The sequence below is a fragment of the Pyrgilauda ruficollis genome, unplaced genomic scaffold (genome assembly GCF_017590135.1).
Source record: "Pyrgilauda ruficollis isolate IOZ18807 unplaced genomic scaffold, ASM1759013v1 scaffold8, whole genome shotgun sequence".
Lineage (NCBI taxonomy): Eukaryota > Metazoa > Chordata > Aves > Passeriformes > Passeridae > Pyrgilauda > Pyrgilauda ruficollis.
Window position 1 is genome coordinate 5,807,119 of NW_024529932.1, and position 20,868 is coordinate 5,827,986.

At 37.3% G+C, this 20,868-nt stretch overlaps 1 protein-coding gene across 1 annotated transcript in view; it reads left to right on the forward strand.

The window, feature by feature from the left end:
* The window catches only part of MICU2 (mitochondrial calcium uptake 2), a 134,343-nt gene that overhangs the window by 99,975 nt on the left and 13,500 nt on the right, over positions 1–20,868 (forward strand). Inside the window, exons 5-8 of the mRNA XM_041487148.1 lie at positions 661–708; positions 4,849–4,931; positions 10,938–11,000; positions 19,549–19,646. Coding sequence (XP_041343082.1) covers positions 661–708; positions 4,849–4,931; positions 10,938–11,000; positions 19,549–19,646 — 292 coding nt within the window. The remainder of the gene's footprint in view (positions 1–660; positions 709–4,848; positions 4,932–10,937; positions 11,001–19,548; positions 19,647–20,868) is intronic.

Below are 20,868 nucleotides of genomic sequence, written 5' to 3' on the forward strand. Positions count from 1 at the left end.
CTTTTCACTTAAGGCGGTATTTCAAAAGAAAACACTGGAATTTTCCTTCAAAAGGGGGGAAAATACTTTCACCTTGTAGAAAGGACATGTTCCTATGTAAAAAAAAAAATAAGAAGCCTCCTCTTGGCACAGGGCCCAGCAGTACTATCAGCACAATCTAGCAGCTTGGCAGCTTTGCGTGTTGCCATGTTCCCTTGAGAATTAGAGGGAAGCTATTCTCTGCCTTTTGCTAGCCTGCCAAAGGATGGAGGACTTTGATCCTTCAGGGTAATGTTAGAGTAGTTCTCCTCCCAGGTACTAAATGTGACAAAGCACATTTAATTTATTTGCCTTTTATATAAACATTGAATGTTTTCAGTGAGAATCCAAAGATTTAGTGTAGGCCTTTTGTTAATACCAAATAAACCTTACTTTCTTGGTTAGACATGAACATTGATGAGTCTGGGGTTAGGGAATTTTACCTTCAGAATACTAAAAACAGAAGTGAAAAATTGATTCACTTCTGTTTTTAGTATTCTGAAGGTAAATTGGCTTACTTTAATACAGGTATTTACTACTATGTCAAACTACATTTTTTTATATTTGTAAGATTTAATCTTTCAAATTTTGCTCTAAGTTTTTGGGGTTTTCCACAAGTAATTTCTAAACTTTTTTTTTCAGGGTTGATATCTTATGCAGAGTATCTGTTTTTGCTGACAATTCTTACAAGTAAGTATTATGTACTTAAAATATATAGGCACAAACACTCAGCTACTACCAGTTTACCAGGAACTTTATTTCTGATATTTTTTAGCATCTAAATTTCTGCATTGTAGTAAAACAAAAACTATTGTATATACAGTGACAATGCATTAATGTAAATGGAAATCAGTGTCATCATTGGCCCATAGCAATACTTCAAAAATCATGGTACTTCCTGCACTATGGGATCAGAAAAGTCGTCTGAAATCCTTTGGGAGGGGGGAGACTTTGATTACAGAGCCATATAATAAGGGGAAGAAGAACTGGATGGGAACATGAATAATTTTTCTTCTGGACAGTAGTTTTAGTCATTTTGGACAATGAGACATTAGCAATATAGCTCATACAGGGGTGTGAAAAACTGCTGTAGTGTCTCAGGAGTTGTTGCATGTTTTTATTGTGTTCAGATTTGCTATGGATGCAATACATAAACAGCAGAATTCTTCAGTGTCTTTTTTGTCTGACTTTAAACTCCCTTTTCTTTATTCTCTGTTCCTTTTGGCTCTATTTCCTCCAAGTATTGTACATGTATTTCAGCCCCCTCCTTTGCTTCCTTCCTTTTTCTCTCAGGCACTTTTTTTTTTTAAACAACTTTTGTTTGGGACTTGCTTTATCTACAAGCAACAGGCATTTTTTGTTTTTGTGCATGGAAGTCACCTGGGATTGTCTGGTACTTTCTCTGTGCCATGCTTGCCACCCCCTGTTTTGTTCTGATGTGTAAGTGATGCTTAAAAACACCGAAATTTGAGATGTGTCAATGAGCATTACACGGCGAGACCCCTGGAGCAGTTGTGAAGTAGTCCACATGCATGTCCATGGAATTGTCCACAGAACATATGCGTATCCATGCAATTGTCCACATGCAGTTTTGTTTGACTGACTTATAAAAATCCAACATTTTCAGCAAGGGACAAAACCAGGCGTAAATGATTTATTGTATCAGTGCATGGGGAAAGGAGAAAAGGAAGAACTCACTTCTTTCCTGACAGACTGTGGAGGCATCACTCTCATGTGACCCTCATCACTTCCATGCCTGGACCTTAAATAAATTGACACATTTTCCTTGCTCTGGAAATCCACCCTCTCATGGTGTAGTATGAACAAGTAATGTTGGTCTCCACAGAGTGGAGAGAATATGTCCAGCCTTTCATCATTGTGCACCTCTTGCTCAATTCAAGTGGCCCTTCTGCAGCTTACCTCATTTCTTAGCAGAATTGCATTAGTTCCTGTTGCACAGCATGAAAGGTAAATAATCTCTTTGGCAACTTCAGCTAGTACACAGTATTAAATTATATATATATATAGATATAGATGTGCATTAAGCTTTAGCATACAAATACACTGCTTCAGCAGTGGTGACTGTCTGGTGCTACACACTGCTTGAACATGAGTTATACCATGTGTTCAAGTGGCTTTTAAAATCAGAGACAGGGGTTTAGCCCAGGTAGGATACTGATTTTAAAATATTTATTGCAACTCATAAAAGATGAATTTATATTAAAAAAGGACAACTATGACAGCCTAATTATTACTTCAGAAGAATACCTTAAAGTTGCAGGAATAGGTGCCAAAGATTCTATTTCTTTAGAAATTTATGGCAGCTGAAAGTGAATTCATGCTGAATTATTGGCTGAAACAATTAGAAAATTGAAGCAGTATCAGAGAAAGTTGTTCCACTTCTCCAGAAAATCAAGTAACATTGTTTTTCACAGAATTTATATAGGAATGTATTGAACTGCAAAAACAAAGGCACCTTTTAATGCAGGATAAAAATGCAGTGGTAATGTTGCTGCTTTGGTTACACAGAGGGTTATCATACTGACCAGCTTGAAAGCCAGTGTCAACAAGTGTTAGTGCCTCTATCTTTGCCTAACAAGTATCCTCTGTCAGTCAGCCCCAAGTTACACAGCCTGTCTCTCTCACTAGTGAGAATTAATGTGAGATTTCTTAAAGCAGGCATCAATATTTAAATTACTTCCAAGTCGCCAACTGAGCAATAGGGAAATGGAAAAAGAGTCATCAGACTGCTGGTTCCACAGTGCTGATGAGACCATGCTGCCTGTCATACAAAATCAGAGTCTGTAAAAACACTGAACTTGAAAATGTATTTTTGCGACAAAGGTTTTATTTTTTTCCCAGAAATGGAGAGTCATCAGACTCCTGGTTCCACAGTGTGATGAGACCATGCTGCCTGTCATACAAAATCAGAGTCTGTAAAAACACTGAACTTGAAAATGTATTTTTGCGACAAAGGTTTTATTTTTTTCCCCCATGACCTTCTTTTCTCTTTTCTGTGTGCCTTGTGTCATCACTGTCTTTTTTCCTCCAGTGGTGTATTGAATTTCATTTCTAGCAGTAGGTTAATGGAGCCCTGCCTGGTGAAGAAGCCCAGGAACTGAAGTTGTCACCTTTACTTAGAGCTTTGTTTCAATTACCCAGTCACACAAGTTGACAGCTTGGTCAATGAAGGAATATTAGGAGAGGAAGCACCTAGGTCTAACCTGCACTCACAACCAGGATGAAGCACTTCTGTTCAGATTTTGGAATTTTGCCTGATTCTAATTAAATACACATATAACTGTGGTAGTCTTTGAACTATGCTTATTTTACAAACACATACCTTTGGGGTTACATCATATCAGATAAGTATGTCATCTCTAAACAGTATAAGCAGCTTTAGGTCTATATTTTCACTAACAGCTCTCTTATCTGAAAATTGGAACACAGATGGTATGAATTGCTATTAAATGCATCAATTACTTTTATTCTCTAAATATGTTATTGGATAGCCTTTTCTTGCTTTTGTACTAGTAACACAAATTTAGCATGTGGCATTTCCATGGAAAGGAAGCCAGTTTTGAGTAGTAAATCAACCCAGTTCCTGGGGACAGCACTGCTGTGCAGATTGCAGTGGTATTTATAAAATACCCCTGCAACACAAGATTGCTTCACACAGAATATTAGTTGACTGCTGATTATGTAGTTATTTCTAAAATGTAGTAAAAATAGTACTTTCTTTAACCATCTTGTTGTGACTTGAAAGGAATGGGATATCTCTTTGTTTCCTTTGCAGAAATTTTCTCTTAAAAAAAAAGCAAGGTTTAAAACTTTACAGAATGTAATATAGAAGAATATATTTCCAGAAGCAAAACTCTGAAGGCATTGGAGTTTTGTAGAAATACTACTTCGCTGCCCTCATGAGTCCAGCATTGTTCTTGGAAGCATCCATGTATTCCAGAAACAAAAAGTCCATGCCTGATATGACTGAGTTGTGGCATTAATTCAGCTGCTCCAGAGATTACTGGGAGAAGGGCTTGCTACCACAGTGAACTGTAGCTACATTTCAGCAGCGTGCTGCTCCTGTGTGTGCTTGCCAATGTTCAAGGCCACCTCCTGTAAGCAAATGAAGATCAGGAAATTGTGGGAAGGAGCTGAAAGCACACCATGCTTTTATAGCGGCTTGCCAATGTTCAAGCAAATGAACATTGTAAGCAAATGAAGATCAGGAAATTGTGGGAAGGAGCTGAAAGCACACCATGCTTTTATAGCAACTTCAAGATTCAGAACTCATTACATTTTGGTATTGGAAAGAAACATCCACTCGGGGAAGGAAATGCAGGGTAAAATTGTGTAGAATTCCTGAGAAAAATTGTCTAGATGGGAGTCACACAAAACATGCTTTTGTCAAAAACAGCCAGAAGGAGTTTTCCACTCTTCTCACCTGAAAAGGAACTTCTATAAGCAAGGCAAAGCTAGACTGCATAAGTGACATGGGATTATAGAGACATCCTTTGGGAACATCTTAAGATCTGGCCAGTAAGAGATGCAGTATTTTTGTTGGGGTCAGATGGACATTCATGGCTTGTACTTAGGCACTGCTGGCATTTCTTACTTTGCCATTGCATTAATTATCCCTTGAAATGACAGCAAAAAGGTGTTTAAACAGTTTGCTTGTACTGGAAGAGGTGTGTATGGGTCACTGGAAATACCGTGTGTGTACATAACAATGGAGAACTGAACCAGAGTCAATGCTCATTTTACATTTGGTATTTGTTCTAGTGTAAGTGTGTGATATTTTCAATAAAATTCTTTTTCAATTTGTTGCAGAACCACAGACTGGACTTCAGATTGCCTTTAAAATGTTGGATGCAGATGGCAATGAACAAGTTGAAAAGAAAGAATTCTTTAAGGTAGGTGTATTTACATACATTTTAATTTAAAATAGATCCATGGGTTATATTTGCTAAATGAAGATTCATTAAAATCATCAAGCCTATTTTTCAGTCCAGTCTATGATCACATGCTTACTAAAATGTTTTATATGAAAGGAACTCATATTGAAGTATTGTGATAGAAGTACTTATCATAATTGAATCCACTCGTATAAATGTTACCTTAGAATTGTAAGTAAATATCTGCTACTGGTAAGGTAGGAATTAGTATATATCCCTTAATCCCATGAGCTAATTTAAATAATCATCTGGAAGAGTCTTTTGTTTTCTTAATATGTTGAATAATTTCTTTAATTCCCCATCCTCTTTTGGTCTTTATTAATTTTGCTTGCTGTTGCAGAAAGGTTTTATCAATTCACACTTTGAAAAGCAACAGCAGGTTTTTTTCCCATATTATATCTAAACTATGGGGAGAAAGATACTTTAAAAACTAAGAAAACCTTGCTCTGAGGTTTTTAAGAAGAATAGGCTTTAATTATATGGCTTATTCAACTTTTAAGTACTTAACAGGAGACTAAGTACTTATTGTCAAAAGTTGAATGCAGAATTAACAATCATCATTTTTAATAGAATCCCTCAACTTAATTCAGATACTTAATTCATATTGGAGGTAAGCGGAGAGACAATTTTATAAGAAGCTGACATGGCTACTACAATTCTAAATATTTTCTGTCACTAGGGTGATGTTAAAGTTGATTATGAATTCACATCTCTAGAGAACCTTAAAATCTAAAACTTTTAAAGATGGTTTTGTTGATAGAGAAATCAGCAAAAATTTATTTAGATGAATTTCATAGCCTTAAACTCTGAATTAATAATAGAATAGCTGTTCACGTGTTTTGCACTTATCACCTTTATTTCAGTGATTGTCTCTTAGCAAGGTTACATTGATGAGTCATACTTTATTCTAAAATATTGCAAAAATACTTCTAGACTTAGTAGTACTATTTGAAAATAATACTTCAAATTAGGTAATTTTCCAAGACAGTGTTCCCAGAAGGCCCTAACTGAACCTGCAGTTACCTTTGTTGTGGTGTAACCCCAGCCAGTAGCCAAGCCCCAGTCAGCTGCTAGTTCTTTCCCGCACCAGCTGGATCATGGAGAGAATCAGAAGGGTAAGAGAATGGATTGAGATAAAGACATTTTAATAGGCAAAGCAAAAGCCATGCACACAAGCAAAGCATGACAAGGAATTCACTGCTTCCCATAGACAGACAGGTGTTCAGCCATCCCCAGGAGAGGAGGGACCCGCCAGGTGTAATGGTGACTTGGGAAAACAAAAGCCATCACTGCAAATGTTCTCTTCCTCCTTACCCCCCCTTTATGCAGAGAGCATGACGTCAGATGGGCTGAAATGTCCTTTGGTCAGTTGGGGTCACCTGTCTTGTCTGTGTCCCCCCTCAACCTCATGAGCACCCCCAGCCCCCTCCCCAGCATGGCAGTACAAAAGCAGAAAAGGCCTTGGCTCTGTGTGAACCCTGCTCAGCAATAACAAAAACATCTCTGTGTTATCAGCCCTCTGTTCAGCACAAATCTAAAGCACACTCCCACACCAGCCACTGTGAAGGAAATTACCCCAGCCAAAAGCAGCACAGCCCTATACCCATTTGTTGCTACAGAAAATCTTTTAATTTTGAAGAATTTGTTCTGTTAAAGTGTTCATTATTCTGCAGATTAAAAAGAAATCAAATTCTAGTAAAGCCTGTATTTTTAACCTACTAAACCAGGTGCAATCATAGAGAATTGTTATCAGAGTAGCAGTGCCCTGATTACCAAAATAAGTCTGTTATGGCTGTATTATTCAGCTGCAAAACAATGCGTCACAAGCAAAAGTATCTGCATGAACACAAGTGGACATGTTCAGAGGTGGTGCCTCTGCACCAAAATGCCACATTAGCAGTGCTTTCTTTAAAAAGGTACTGTCAGTTAAGCAAATAAGGAGATTCTTACACTGCTCTTTTGGGGAGACATGCAATATTTTATATATTTAATATCATTACCCATTTCAGGTATTCTAATTGAATCAGCCAGTATAAACAACAGAAAGTCATCAAATGTAGAAAACATTGTATAAATAATTTGATTTCTGTAGAGGCAATCAAGTTAAATGAAAATTATTTTAGTTAGATAGATTGTTACCTTTCATTTCCTTTCTGGGCTGTATTGATAAAATAATACAGAGTTGTAAAAAAACCCCATATAAATTATTCTGTCAACTCACAAAAGTCATTAAATTCAAAGAAGTCCCACAGGATGGAAATTAGTCAGATGATGAGTCTTCTCTTGTGACTGTTTTCTTTATATTTACAGAGGAGACTATTTTCAAGCAAAACTTTATAGATTAGATTTAAAAATAAAATTTTTGAAATGTAAGAATGTGGAAATAAGTGTGTGTGTGTGTAGGCTGTATATTCTAGTTCCATGTGCATCATAGAAAGTTTCTAGATAGCTAATAAATCAGTAAATTGTGTGGCTAATCTGTCAATTGTCTTGTCCCAGTTGACATCCTAGCAAAATATATCTGAATTATTCTACAGTGATTTCCACACTATATTTGACAATAACATCAGGAAATGTATGCAAGGAAAATGCAGTGGAAAAGAATAGTGAAGAAGCAGTAATCAGGAGGCAGTGTCTGTAGGCAGGGTACAGTGGGAAAAGAAATTTCATTGCTGGTTCATTCTCTTGCTTTGTCACCTCTTGTGCTCCCCATTTCCCACCATTATCCTCTGACTAGACATCTGTGCATGTCTGTGATGTCTGACTGTGGAGTCTGACTGCTGGTCTAGACTGTAGAGTCTTTGAGGTAAGAACTTCCTTTTTGGTTTGGAAAACATCCATCATTCTTTGAATTGTGTATATCTCAATTCTTGTATGTTCCTGGATGAGCAGGCACAAGATGTGCCAAGCAGGTCATTCAGGAAAGGGAGATGAGTGACAAGCAGAAACTCCAACCCCAGTCCTCAGTGCCTGCATTATGTGATGGGATATAGGCTGTTCAAACCTATATGGATCAGGCACTTCAGGAGTGTGAGGTGCAGAATTTCCCAGTGTTCTCTGCTGACAAAAATGGATGTTCAGGAAAGGAGATCTTGAATGCAATCCCATGTTTTCAACAAGGGAGTTTATCTTGTCCTCTGTAGCCTTTCCATTTCAGTGCACGTTTTCCTCATTTCCAGTAAAAGTCTCTCCCTTCACAGGGATGCTCTTGTTCTCTCTCCTCCCTATTTCTTTGTGTTGAAGCCAGTGTAATTCTGCTTCATCCACATCTCAGTGGTAAACAGTCACAGTATTCAATATTAGGGCCAAGAGGGTTTTGTTGCTTTTCCCTGCAACTCCAGGGTGAAGAAGATGAGGTAGAAATGGCGTGTTCACAGATGTTAGTTGCCACCCTTTAATCAGCCCCTGCTAGAGTGCAGAATCATTTCTCAGAGCCATGTTATCTGCATCTCTGTGAGGACAGTAACATACTTTTGTGAGCTCTGCACTTCCAAGACATTCACTTGAGACTTGGTGATGGGGATTTCCAGACACATAATAACCCATGCACATTAATCTGAGACCTCCCACCAAGAATAAGGCTACCAAAGTTCCCAAAATCCCCAGCAAGTAAGGAATTTCCCTAACTCTCTCAATCTGTCCTGATTAAAGATGTCTAAGTAAAATTAATGACAGTTCAAAACTCTTGGGAATAAAGTCAGAGTAGTTCTGATGGCACATGCAAGAGCTGTATGCCTTAGACTTTCTGAGTAGGCTGTCTTACACACTTCTGCTGGAGAGCAGATACCACAAAATATTTGCAGAGCTTCATCTAGGGCTGAATGAGCCAGCACCCAACACTCAGCAGCTGTGGCACAGAGCTCTTGTGTAGTCTTAGAGCATCCACAAGCACTGATCTCTCTCAAGCAGCTGGAAGATGCAAAAACACCCTTTTTTTTTTTTTTAGAGACTGCCATAGTCTTTCTGCCAGAAAGGCTTGTTCAGAACAGATTACTGCTATCTTTAGTGGAGGCTTCACTTGTGCATAATAGGTCTCGTTATATTTGAATTAGCCATTATTATAGTGAGTGGTGAGCAGATATAAATATTAAATACAAATAAATGTTACATGGAGTCCATTTCTTGAGGGCAGAATTCTTCTCCCTCTATGAATAGTTGCTGCACTATGCTGAAAAAAAAAATGAACAAACTTCTGGAAATAGTTTCAAGCACTCTAAGAATTTACGTACAGTGTAAGAAAACAATAAGTGAAGTCTTTCAGAATACTTGGTGAAATAATTATGCTGTGTGTCTGTGCTCTTCAGTAGCCTCTGCTACTGCAATCTACTCTGCAGATTTTTTTAAGAGTCCTTTAGAAGTAAAATCAAAAAAGAAAAATATCATTTTTCTCCTGTTTGGAAAGTATTTGCAGTTTTATTCCTTATGTGTGATCAAATTATTGATTTTTGAGGTAAGAAAAAAATGCGATTTCTCAGTGAGAATATGGACAAGCAGTTGTGGCTTTACCCACAGCTCTATAATGCTATTTTGCTATGAAGACATTAATCATGCTTTTACTGTACTAGTAATTTGTTTTGTAAATGATCAAAAATTAAGATAATTTGGAGGAACGAGTGGTGTTTAATTGCCTTGTTTTATAGCATTTCTTTTGGTAAACACCATCAAGACATGCAATTTAAAACTAATAATAGAAAGTAAGCATCCTGATAAACTAAACAAATGAGGATGAAAAAAACCCAAACAAATCCAGAACAGGTTAATTACTCAAAATTTGAAAGTCAAGGGATGACTTTCGGCAACACAAATCAATAGCATGTTTTTCTTACTGTTCACAAGCCTGTTCTGCTTCTCTGAAGAGCAAAAAAGAAAAACAAGAAAAACAACAAAAACAAAAATAACAACAAAGAAGAGATTTAAAAACTCCCCAGAATAATGACTGTGGAAATTTGGTAATGAACTTTTTCCAGGTTTTAATGAGCAGGTTGCGGAATCACTCAGAAATGCTTGAGAAGCAAACCAGCAGTTTTGAAATCCTTGAGTTTTAAAAGCATCTTTTAAAGTCTCCAAATCCAGAGTGATCAGTGTAATTCCATATCTCTACCTGAAATGTATTAAGTCCCTTGTTCTTTCATTTCTGCTGTCCTTTTGAGGATTCATGCAAATGTCTGAAAGGTAGGTGTACTTTGTGCTCTATTAAATCGCTCATTCTTGTGGCAGTGTTCATCTCTGAAGTGAAATACAGTCAAAGAAACCTTGCAGCTCTGATACACTTGAGGTACCATAAATTAATGCACTGTTTATATTACCTTAAAGCTTTATTTGGGACAGTAGAAGTTATGTTTTTAAATGTGAGTCGTTTCAGTAATTCTAAAAATCTTCTTAGCTAATACATTCAAGATTAATTTTTTCCAAGAGTGGAGGGGAAAACTCAAACTACATTCTGCCTAATGCCAGTTCTGAAAAAAATGTTTTCTTATTTAATTAAATTATTCTTTATTTTTAGTTGTATAGTACCTCAAAACAGGTATGCTTTTCATGTCCAGAAGATCACGTTTATAACAGAACTATGCAAAAACTATTTAGAAGGCCAGCATGAAAATCAGGATAATTTTTATTTCTGGAATGGTCCTTGATGTTATACCCCAGACTTTCAAAATCTTCTGAAGTGAAAACTAAGCTTCTGATGCTAGGAAATCTCCTCTAAAAATAGAGTAAGCACTGGGCTGCAAGAGACAGATTCATGTTTGGTTATATTAACCACGGCAGATAAGACATTCCTAGGAAAAAGTGTGTCTGAATAGCAAAATATCCTCAAGTATGCAAATATTTTGTCAGAAGTAGAGAATTTTGCAGAGATGTATAATTAAGAAAAGGTGCAATTAAATCAAGGTTCAGAAAAAGAAGGCTATTATAAGATCAAATTTGTAATTTTCCTGTTCTTTTCTCATGTTTCAACAAATACAGCTACAGAGAATCATTGGGAAGGAAGATGACTTGAAAGCAGCTGGAGACGAAACTGTACTTCGGGTATGAAATAGAGATACATTTTCCTTACAAAAACATTGTAGTGTTTCCCATGAACTTTGTTATTTTTTTTGAAGTTTTTAGATAAGTATATAAGCCTAAGTATTAGTGCTTTAATTAAATGAAAAGGCATGATTTGTCAACTGCTTTCTAACTGGGAAAGAAAAATGTCATTTCTGAGCCTTTTGGTGAAATGGATGCAATCAGTGTGTTTCCTGACTGTGTATTCACTTGGTTGGTTTCTGTGAGCCTCTCTTTCAGAGTAACTCTCTTCTATATATGAAAATCTCAGGAAGAGCCCCATATTGCCATATGAGAATAGAAGGCTTTCCAAACAGAAATCTATATCTTAAGCTTTCTTAAGTGATGCTGTTGCAGTGATACCAGCTTATTCTGAGTTGGTTTGAAATGTGGTTATTGTCACTGAGGTGACAAAGGCAAGGATTATTTTAGTTAAGTCCACTTCCAGAAAGAGGCAGTGTAGATGCAGACCAGAAGAAACAATCCTAGAGTTTGATCGTCCGGCTGGGAAAGAAATGCCACCATTTTGTGGACCACTAGCAAATGGTAAATAGATCTCATCAATGAAAGGGACAGGTTATATTCCTGCTCTCTTTTGTTTTCCCTGAATCCAGCCACCTGCAACCTTCCTTCCTCAGGTAGAGTCTATTCTTGATTCTGTAGTCAGCACAGAGACAAGATATTCTGTAACCTGGGTGACGTTGAGTGAGCATCCTGAGCATACTGAAACACCTCAGAAGAAGCTGATGAACCATATAACAAGTGATGGAACAAGCAAAAATGGCCTCAAGTTGCACCAGAGGAGGTTTAGATTGGGTATTAGGAAAAAATTTCACTGACATTGGTCAAGCACTGCAACAGGCTGCCCAGGGAAATGGTGGGAATCACCATCCCTGAAAGTGTTTAAAACACATGTGGATGTGGTGCATAGAGACATGGTTTAGTGATGGACTTGGCAGTGCTGGGTTAATGGTTGGACTCAATATCTTAGAGATCTTCTCCAATGTAAATTACTCTGTGATTCTGAAGAAGGGGAGAATACAGCTGGATTGTTTCCATCTATTACTAAAAGATGCTGCTTAAATCAGCAAGTTGCTATTGGCTGTAAACTTTCAGTTTACACGGGGCATGATGCAGCAGCCACTGCTCATATTGGAAGCATTCAGTAAGGAATTTATAGAGGGCTCTGCTTTGTAAATCATGCATCAGCAATTTCTACAAAGAGTTGCTCATGTTCTTTACTTTTTCATATGCCTGAGGAAAAAGTGGAAGTGGCTATTGCTGGCACCCTTAAAATTTATTAGGCATAATCTGTCTTCTGATTCACAAAAGTTTTCCTCCCTCAGTGTATATTCAAAGCTGAGTTGAGTTAAAAATTGTTTGATCGACAAACAACCATCTCCTTTCTTGAATCTTTTCATCAATCACCAGATTAAAATAGCTAGGATTAATAGGGTTGTCTGCTCCTCAAAACCTATTTCAATTGAGACTTAAATGCCATGACATTGAAAGAAAAAGGATCTTTATTCTGCATGAATGCACAGCTATAGTATAAAATTTCCAGAGAAACTTTGATACAGTTGGACAGATTAGTTATAAACACATAAGCTTATTGTGAGCTAATTAAATATCTGAGCTGGAATGTCTCTATTTTGTTTTTGTCTTGCTTCAAAGTTTGTCTTCAGAGTTCTCCATTGAGAAAAATCTGAAGTTACTGTAGCCAGAAAATGTTATTTAATACAGTTTCGTAGAAGATTATAAATGGAATTCTAGTTTGAAAGAATAATTAAATTGCTTTGGGGAATACAGCTAACTTGAAATTAGTATGGTCTCTATATTTCTACGTGGCAAAATCCAAAGTGTCACATTTCTCTTAATTTTTATTTTCTTCCTGTTTCTCACCAAAGAAATTGATTATCATTGTAAGCAGAGAATCTGACTATACAGTGTAGTCATTTAATATGTTTTTACCCTTTATTTTTTATAATTATGTTAAGTCATAGTATTGCCTTTAAGCAAAATAGATGAAGCATAGAAACAGGGGGTTTAAGTTGACTATGCTTTTTGAAAGTTGAGATACTGCAACAGAATTTTGGAGTTTGGAATGTTTCATTATTTCCACAGTACTTTCTCAATTTGCATATGAGTTTTCTGTTTTTTCAAAGTAAACCCAGTCTCTGATACCAGATGGCAAATGTCACCAGCCTAGGAAAATACAGTTTAAATGGTAGTCTGCAGCTTTGTTTAACCAGCAGGTATATGCAGCTGTACAGTGTGTAGACAAAGGTCTCAGTCATTTATTTATTTTATGGTGATACCATTTAATACTCAACAAGTTACTATATAAGGAAAAGAAAAATCAGTTTGCTGTTCTCCTGAGGTGCTTGTATCTCTGCCTTTTTCAGACACTTTGACTTACACCCCTAAAATGCAAATTTTCACCACTTAGTATTGGCCCTTGAATAGGATTACAGTGGAATTGGTTATCCAGATACACATATTTCAATTGAGGGCTTTTCTTTTTCCAATATTATAATTGATGCTGGAATAAAAGCAAAAAAAAATCTGCCCAGCCTTAACTGGCTCCATCTTTTGGGAAGTTCCGTGCTGAATTTTGCAGAGCAGGCAATCTGGCAGTCTCGTAGCAGAGGTGCACACGGTGAAGGAGAGCTGCAGGCAGACTTGAAACGCTGGAGCCTGGTTCTTTCTAATCAGACTGGAGAAAATGGTGTAGAAGTCAACAGAGGCAGTGACTGCTTCAGCTCAAACACCCTTCCCAAAGGCCAGAGGAAATGCTCCCTCTGGCTTCCTGGCAGAGCTGTTTTTCATATGGAACATCCAGCAGAACGTATGACCATGGTTCATGGAAGAGGAGAGCCAAACTCCCTGCCTGGAAGTGATCTAGAATCCAGGAAAGGATGAACTAGACAATTTGGTTTGTTTTGGAAAGGTGTTGCCCGGTGAGCAGCACCTGTTGCTTTTGTGTTCCTGCCCTGAGTTCCTTAAAATGATACTTTTAACAGTGAAATGTGCTTTAGTGTCCTGGCTATGAAAACAATGCTAATGGTGGCAAATATCTACTGGACAGACCAGCTGTCTAGATCAGGGGCTTTGCTCTCAGGCCCTCCAATTTAGATCAATGAGTTATCAAGTACTTTCGATGCCTCTCATTATTAGTATGCTTTATGTAATGGATAATCTTATGGATTACTTTTAGCTACTGTTAGAAAAGGAATGACAATACAGAGTGTTCTGTATTTGTTGTTGAAATTCAATTGGTGTTGTGAAATACGTGAATTATCTCATTTCCAAATGATTAAAGATATGCTTCTGGATTCCCTAGTGAATACATTTTCAGACAAAGTGTGAAAAGTATGATTGGGGATTTTTATTTTTTTTTTTATATTTAAGTAGTAGTTGGGGACACAGATACTCATCTCTTTTAAACAGAAAACTTATGAACTGAAATTGTCTAACTATATGCAGTGTACTTTTAGACTCACACATGAACAATTTAATATTATTTGAGTGTAAGTTGTTTTAGCCTGTCTACTTCTCTCTTTTTATTTTTTTCCTGTGGTACTAAAGGAAGTAGATGACCTTAGTCGTTCACACATTTCTCTCTGCTTACCTCGTCAAGACAAGGTTTTACATTTGGACCTTCAGACACTGCAGAATTGTGATGCATCTCCTCAACCACAGGAACTGTGCAAGTGATTATAACCTGCCCATCTGCTCCCTAGAATCTCTACCTGGTTTAAAGTTTTCTACTCAGTGCTTCTAAGTCTGCATAGCTCAGTATAACTAAAGACTGCTTAAAACTGAAGGAAAGTGGTGGCTGGGAGCTGTGCTCTTCTAGTGCAGCAGTACTCTGTAGCAGGGGTGCAACACATCAGATTTTACAAGAATCTAGTCCAAGACTAAAATTAATATCCCTCCCCAAAGAGTCTGTCATTAATCTTGTAACCTCTCAGTTCAGATGGAATGCACATTTTTTCTTGACCTATCTTTTCCAACATAAATATGTATGTTTTGTGTCAGCAATTTAACATTGAATTCTGTTGAAAAGCTTTTAGATGCTTTAAATCAAGGAGCAACGTGATGTACTTTAAAGAAAGTTCTCCAGATAGGTAAACCCCCTAAAGAACCAAACTGTCTGACACCAAAATGTTAGATTATGGAAAAAGTGCTGGGTCATTTTTTACCTCAGAGACAAGGAAATTATTTTATTTTTCCATATGATCCGATGACATTGTAACCTCAAGAGAGAGAAGGAAACATATTTGAACAGGGGGCTGGCTGGGACAGGCCACCTGAGCCATTTTCAGCACCGAGAGCAAGAGGGTTTGCGCGCGCTGAGGATGGATGTGCTCGGCCTTTGAGGCCAAGTCTGTCTTGATCAAAAGAGTGGGCTTCATAGCACATCACCCCTCCTGAAGGGGGTCCTCGGAATCTTTTTTTGGTGCAAAGTTACATTTTTAAAGCATGCCACAACAGGGAGGCAGGGTGTGGGTTCCTGTGAGGAGCTATCCCCCGCTGTGGGTAGGAGCTGCCAGCAGGGCATGGGTCAGGCTTGGGCTTTGCAGTGCAGCAGTGCCATTCCCAGACTGCTTGGCACAGTCAACTGGCTCAGAACCAGACAAGGTTCAACCTGTTTCTATTCTTAAAGTTTTATCTCCTGCAGCATCTACTCCCAGATTAGTTTTAACCCCGTCAGCTGGAAAACATTTTTATTCTGTACCTCGTTATGAATTGATGCAGAACTGAGGGTGATGCACTGAAACCTGAGGATGTCCGTGAAGTTACATGTTCTTCATTACAAAAGTAATACAAAATACAAAAGTGTACAGCAGAGTGATTCCATGGCATTAGTTGTCATTAAGAAAATAACTGATACTCCCAGTAATAGGAATTATGGATGTTATTGGATGCTGTTTATTGTTTAGAAGATGTTCTGTCAGACTTCTCAAATATTGTCTGTTATATCCTCTGTAGAATCATCTGTGCACATTTCAGCCCTTCTGCAGCAGACCTGAGGTGTTCTTGAATCCTACCTAATAAGAACATGCATTGCAAAACATGAAAAACTTTACTGTGGATTTACATTAGGATGAAAGTTGATTTATTATAAAAGACACAGTTTTATTCCGGGGCCCACTTGAGACTGTCTGGGCTTTGCCAAAAAGAACTGCTTTTGGAGGTCTGTATCTCCTGGTCCCTCTAGCTGGCCTGCTTACAGTTCTTTTGACTGACTGTAACTGTTAGGATTAATTTCATAATGGACACATCTTTTAAACCTTCTTACCAGAACTGAGTTGTAGGATATATTCCAGCATCTGGGAGACTCTCAAAGTGACAGAAAGCTTGAATTCTCTTTAGCAGTGTGTGAAGCTAGGCTGGGATAGAAGCCTGGAATGGTGAATTGACTGAGCTAGCAGCTTAAAAACAAAGAGGATTGCAGAGAAGTGGACTCAGAAAAATTTGCAGATTTAGTCTTACCTTTGGAAAGACTTGGGACATCACTAGCAGACAGAAACTAAGGTATTGTCCTCCTTGCCCAACCTCACTTCTCTGCCCATTCTTCCATCTACTCACTCTCCTTCTATCTTAACTAAAAAAAATATTCAATCCAAAATACATATTTTTACAATTTCTAGTGAAGTAAGACATTGCACAGCAAATACTATCTCTCAGGAAGCAAGCAAGAGAACAAGAAACGAATTGCAGATTTTAATCATGATGAATGCTTTCCAGTCATGCCTCAGGCAAATTCTGCAAGGAAAGGTGGTAAGAATTTAGAGACAGTAAGTCTATTAACATTTCAGATGAGTTTTGAAAATCAGTTAGGTACATTATTCTGAAAATCCCATCTCACTGTGTGATAAGTTTCTTCTCAGTGATGCTTGTTGGTACTTGCTGCAGTATCAGGTCCTAAATGTCAAAAGCTCAGTGGAGAGCTACAGGATTATGTAGGTCTTTGCCCATGACTCAGTGTTTGCAGCATCAGGCCCCTTACGTTAACAGCCTATGTAATGTAATAAGGAAATAACTTGTGTTATCTGATCTTGCTTAAAAAGGAATAATTGCATAATTCAGCAGTTCATGATACTTTTGAAAAGTGTAGGAGGCGTTAACATTACTCTAGGAAAATTAGCCTATGTTTGTAATATGTACACACATGTTCATTAGTTCACAGACTTGTGTGGCATCAGATTGTGTGGTCTTTGGGATTCTGGAACATGTCTGAGTTCCCCACTTGTGATATATGTCTCTGCCCCATCCTGTGCTTGTATCAAGATGAAACTCAGACCACTGGGTTCCTTTTTCCACTCTGTGCTCAGCTTTCTGTAAAGTGCACAGATCAGAAGGATCCCAGGGCCAGAAGCAGGCAGATAACCAGAATACAAACTTTCACTCAGTTTAGATAGTGACTCAAATCTACCAGTCTGGTCTGCTTTACAGCCTGGGATTGGGTTACCATTTCATTCTTATTGCCAAGAGGGACATTCCAAGTGTGAGTTATTCTTTTACCAAGCTCACGAGGGCAAGGTGTTGGAAATATTAATAGAATTCTCATTATCTTCTAACAAGGATGTGTCATGTCAGTACTAATTTATACAGATCAGCAGCAAAAGCTCCTAATGATTCTGTGGACAAAAAGGAATTATGTACTAACATGTACTTTAATTTAACAGCATTAACTCTAGGAAAAGCAATTTTTTGAAATTTCACCCTTAAGGTGTAGTCTCTGTGGTCTCCTGTTGCATTTTATGCTTTAAAGAAATGTACTGTTTTGTAGTTTTAAAATATATTTAACTCTCACTAACATAGTGTTTGGACATCTGCCAGTTTCACTATGGAATTTCAACTGATAAAGAAGGTAGCCAGCAAGTAGGTGCATATTTGTTATAAATCTTGGGATAGGCTTTGTCATCTTAGATAAGATGAGGTAGGTATTGTTTGTATGCCTTCTTCTAGCTTGTAACTAGAGAAGCATTAATAGAAGAAAAAAACTTTTGCTGTTACAGACTTAGTTTTGAAAAGGTTATTTTAAACCTTGTTTTTCAGTTTGTTTTCATACAGCACTTATTATAATATGAGTAATTAAATTAGAAGCATTAATTTGTGTAATCGTGAGTTCAGTTTTTAAAATTACATTAGCAAATTTATTCCTTGCATTTTTCAAATGTCCTTTAAACATGTAAGCAAAACTCACAAAAAGCAGATTAGAATATAGCTGCAGTGAGGGATATGTGGATTCTTCTCTGCTTCTTTTTAGAAAACTTTGCATTCTGATATAAATAGTTTGGGTTTGAATTTCAAATAAGCATACATGAATGTTTGACTTTTGGCTTTCAAAAAAGCATATACCAATGTTTATGCATCAGTCTTCACAATAATCTGAAGTGTTTAAACTTCAGAAGGATGGATCTTGTGGGTATTTAAATATTCTTTGCCTGCAATTAAATGATAAAAGTTCAGTAAGTACAGTTTGCATATGGCTTGAAAAGTGTTTTCTTTCTAGGTTCACTCATACATAACTCATATCTCTGGCATTTGGTGAACTGTAGCTTGTAGTAGAAATGAGGAATGTTTCTGCTTTAACTATAAAATAACTGTGTCATGTATGCAGTAAGCATGAAACATGGGGGACTAATGGGACTTGTTACTGATGATGCTGAAAGCTAAATAACCATTAGTATTAAATCTTATGAATAGACTCTTGTCTTTCATCTTACCTCTTCAACCAGATAAAAGACACAGGGGCTGTTTAGATGTCGTAAGAATAGTATGCTGAAATCCCTACAGACTTTAAAAAAATTCTCTCTTCGTGTTGCTTAGTGTTTTGTTGTGTTCAAAGAAATGCCAGTATGCTGGTGCTGAAAGAAGCATAGAGCAGAAATCCAGCATTATGTGTGGGTTTAGGCTTGTTAAAGATTGAATTGAAATAGTGTGTATCCCTTCTTTGCAGAAATTTATTCTTCAGATTTTAAAAATATTTACAGAAAAGTCACTAACCCTGAAAATTTCCCAGAAGCCTTGTAAGACCATAATATAATAGAGCATTATCAGTGTTGGTATTTTCCTAGCTTCATATATTAGACTATCTTGAATGTTTTTTAATGGCTGTAACATGTTAGAAATACCTAACTAAAAACTTACTTACAGATACTAAGTTATTTAAGCCTTCTATTCACATAACAATAAAGTTTCTTAAAGATTTAACTTGCAACAACCTTCTCCATTTTAATAATAAAAATAAAATGTTATAATAAAATGCACTGATGGTGGTTGGAAATTGTTCTTATCTTTCATACAGAGTATTTAGAAGCAGAACTTATAATACACTGTTAGCAGTTAATGTGGAAGAATTGTTCAACTCTGAGATCCTGTGTGATAGCTTTAGGAACAGTAATTAAATTTCAAGCATCTTGTGGGAAATTCTAGTTCAAATAAATATTTTTGATTAATGGTGAACATTAATGATCATGCAATGCATAACAATCATATAGTTTTTTTTGTTTTATAGGAAACAGAACTGGACAGCTGTGGTGTTAATACCGTGTTGCTGGTACATTTCTTTGGAAAACAGGGAAAGGAAAAACTTCGCTTTTCCGAGTTTTTCAGGTATTTTTTCAGCTAGACAAGCCTAATAGGAGCCAGTCTTGTTCCTACCCCCTGTGCTTTACCCCCACTCAGGCATTTATCTGACATCACACTGAGCTGATTCAGAAAATTAAGCAATGAAGTGGAGATTGTTCATGATGTTTGTTGCATGATTGAATTCCCCATTTAGCTCCTAGAGTCTGCTGTCTGCAGGAGCTGAGCACTGTGATATGTCCTGGCAGCAGAGCAGCGGGCCAGGAGGGTTGAGACCCCCATTCTTGGCAGCTGTGTGGTGGCATACCTTAAAACAATATGATTCATGAGTATTTTTTGTGACCAAATCACAAAAAAAGTGACTTCTAACCAATTAAAAAATAATTTCTGAGTTGAGATACTTCCTTTCCTATTACAGCTGTCATGGTAAGCTGCAGGCAACTTCTCCACTTGCTTCAAATTCCAGCTTCTGTTGAAACTTTCCCAGTGCCTTTTCCTCTACCATTTGAACTACTTTTGCAATGAGACTGTGCAGATACCTGTTTGAATCTTGACACACATATTGTAGCATGGCATCAAGAGAAGGTTATCTATGAGTATTACCTTTTCTACCAAAATAATCAGTCATTTACAGGCTGCAAAAATAAAATAGAATCCTGTGTTTTGCTTCAGTTTGTATTCAGAAGTGGAGAATGTGTGGCAGCCCTCTTAAAAATGAATGTTTTTGCAATCAGTAGACTAAAAAGTGTTTGGCTCCAGTGGCTCTGGTACATACCAGTCTTCAAATAAACAACCTTTCCCTTTTGAAGACCTCAGCTCAATAGGAATCTAAGTGAGTAAAATAAGTTTAAGATGTCTCCAGCTCCCTTTTCTATAAATACCATAGATCCTCTCAATGAAACAAAAGGCAGAGAGCACCAGTAAAAGGTTGTGTTTGCATATACAGTGTAAACTGAAAAGCCTCAGGTTTTAGATAAAATCCTACATTGACCCAATGAGGCATGACATTGATGAAACTATGTACCTTGTACATTCAGAACGCATAGGTTAAAGACCTTTGCCTGCCACACAGATAGAGGCCTGTAATCAAAATCAAACTCCCACATCTTGCTCTTAAAATTTGTGGGATAAGTGTAAGGTTTAATGCAGGTAATTTTTCAACAGTGGCAGTTATGTTTCGTAGGGCTGGAATGTGCCTCTTTATCACTGCGTAGACACTCCATCTCAGCTGCAGCGTGACAGTGGAGTT